Source organism: Lupinus angustifolius, chromosome LG12 (assembly GCF_001865875.1).
Source record: "Lupinus angustifolius cultivar Tanjil chromosome LG12, LupAngTanjil_v1.0, whole genome shotgun sequence".
Classification (NCBI taxonomy): Eukaryota; Viridiplantae; Streptophyta; class Magnoliopsida; order Fabales; family Fabaceae; genus Lupinus; species Lupinus angustifolius.
Genome location: NC_032020.1, coordinates 11,374,190 through 11,377,163, shown reverse-complemented (window position 1 = coordinate 11,377,163; position 2,974 = coordinate 11,374,190). Strand labels below are relative to the sequence as shown.

General features: G+C 35.6%; 1 protein-coding gene across 1 annotated transcript; it reads left to right on the top strand.

Annotated features, from left to right (window-relative positions):
• On the top strand, window positions 825-1,514 carry LOC109361883. Its single transcript, XM_019607412.1, has one exon. The coding sequence runs from the start codon at window positions 825-827 to the stop codon at window positions 1,512-1,514; it is 690 nt and encodes a 229-aa protein (XP_019462957.1).

Below are 2,974 nucleotides of genomic sequence, written 5' to 3'. Positions count from 1 at the left end.
TAGTCAAGTTAGCTAAATGGAAGGGCTCTAGTCTCTCTATTATGGGCAGAGTTGAGCTGGTTAAATCCGTGATCCAAAGCATGCTATTATATAGCTTCCACATCTACAAGTGGCCAACTCAATTGCTCAAGACATTGGATAGGAAAATCAGAAACTTCATCTGGTCTGGTGACACTGAGGTCAAAAAGCTGGTAACTGTGGCCTGGAATCAGGTTTGCAACCCCCTTGCTGATGGAGGTTTGGTATTAAGTCTATATCTATGATTAACAAAGCTGCTATGTTGAAATTGGCTTGGGAAATGGTTTCTTCTAATCATGAATGGGCTTAGTTCTACAAAAACAGATTTGGTTGTAGCAGATCTAAACCTACTAGATACTTTAAATCATCTATATGGCCTGGTATCAAGGAGCAATGAAATTTGGTCTTTAAGAACTCAATCTGGTTGGTTGGAGAGGGGCACAACATCAATTTTTGGACAGATAACTGGCTAGGGGACCCTCTAGTGGAGCTGTTGGATATTTCCCCTCATATTCACTCTACCTTGCAGGCTAAGGTTGCTGACTTCATAGATAACTCTAACTGGATCATACCTAATACTTTAGCCACAAGGTACCCTATGATCAGTAGGAAAATTGCTTCTACTATAGCCTCAGAGGGCATGGACAAGCTGGTTTGGAGCAACTCTAATGATGGTAAGCTATCTCTAAAAGCTTATCTTTGCTTGTGTGTGTAATCCCGATCCTCCTTCTGGCCTAAAGCACATCTGGTCAACACACATTGCCTCTTCGAAGTCTTTCATCCTCTGGAGAATATGGAAGAATCGTATGCCAACTGATGAAAATATTCAGAAAAGAGGGTGTGACATTGTTTCCATGTGTAGCCTCTACAGAGCCAATACTGAAACAACAGAGTACCTCTTCTTGCAGTGCCCCTTTGCTGCTTATCTATGGTCTTGGTTGAGGGATGTTTTCTCAAACTCCCTAGACTGCTCCTCAATTAATGATAATATCATGGCTTTCTCCAAAACAGTCTGGAGTCCTTTGCTAAAGCATGTGTCCTTAGCCTGTATTATCCACACAATTAGCACCATTTGGTACTGCAGAAACCAGTTAAGGTTTGAAGGCAGGAAAATATCTATGGCCCAAGAAATTGCTAAGATTAGAAGAGGAACTACTCTAGATGGATCATGCTCTAATGCAATTGCCTTCTCTTCTCTGCATGAATTCAGCATATTGAAATTTTTCAATGTCCCTCTTAATTATAGCAAGGCTCCTTCATACTCTGAGGTGATTTGGAAAAGGCCTACTTGGGGTGTGCTTAAAGTTAATACAGATGGCTCTGCCCATGGTGCCCCCGGTCATGCAGGAGGAGGAGGTATTTTCAGAGATCATCATGGAAATTTCATAGCTTGTTTTGCAACCTATCTGGATATCAACAATGCTCTGTTTGCTGAATTGCATACGACAATCCTTGCTATTGAGATAGCTCATCACAAAGGTTGGAAGAACCTTTAGCTGGAATGTGACTCAACATTGGTGGTTAGTATTTTGAAAGGGTCAATCAATCCTCCTTGGCAATTACATAACAGATTTGTTAGATGCAAGCTTCTCTTGGGTAATATGAATTTCAGCATCTCTCACATATTCAGAGAAGGGAACACTTGTGCGGATAAGCTTGCTAATCATGGTATTCATACTAGATCAAGCACTTGGTGGAATATTATGCCTAGTCTAATTTGCTCTGAATTTGTGAAAACAAGGCAGATTTGCCTGCCTATAGATTTATATGCTCGTCTATTAGGCCCATTTTTAATACATATTGGTGCAAGGCACCTTTGCTTTAAAAAAAAAATTGTATTGATATAGTTGTACAATGATTCAAGATATGATTCATTAATTAATAAACTACATATTAGTTAAGTTATATATAATAATAAATTTAGTACATTTATGAATATAAATATTATTATTGTAACATATAACTTATTTATTGAAATGATCTAATTGTGTTACAAACAATTACTGAGTTGAAGATTTTAATTATTATTGTATCAGCTTAAAAAATATTAAAATTTTTGTGCACATTCATTATTCATTTATAAAATTTCATATATTTTATGATAAAAATATATGTATTAACAATGTTAGAGTTTTTTGTACTGTTATTGCATCATTTATCACTCATATTTATCATCATTGACATTTAAATATAAATAATGCAAATAAATAGTAGATAAATATTACAGTCAATATATATACATTGGAGATTAATATAGAAAGGGTGTAATATCTATGAACTGTAAGTATAAAGATTTATACACGGTCACGATCTCATCCTTTTTTTTAAAGAGTTGCAGGAGTTGCTCCTCGCTGCTAATTACCTGAACATGAAGGATGTTCTTGATTTTCTGTGCCAGGCAATGGCTGATTTGATTCAGGACAAGAGCGTTAAGTTTGTGAGGAACTTCTTTAGAGTTGTGAATGATTATACTACTGCAGAAGAGAAGGATATTCGAAGAACCCGTGCATGGGCTTTTGAGGGAGTGGATGAAGAATGATTGAAGTGAATGTGTTAAAGGAGTTGCAGTTATTGAGAATTATGGCTTAAATCTTGGCACTTTAGGTTATAATTTTCTCTCTATCTTTTATGACTTTCTATACAGTGTTGCAAATAATTGGAACTTAATATCGAGCATTACTGTGTTTGGTTTATACAATTCTTTGTTTTTTTTTAATTAGCTACAATTGATTCAAGTGGTGGCTCAGGATTGCTTGCATCCTGACAAAAAATAATTCTGTTTTTTTTTTGTTATTTCTTGTGGTGCAAGTTTAGATTTAACATGAATCCTACATGTAGTTGTCACTTTGGTAACAAGATCTAAGACCCCAAGGATGAACATGCATTATACCTTAAAAATTAAAATAACAAATATTATTATTTATAGAATGATGAACATATTAATGTTAAGATCACT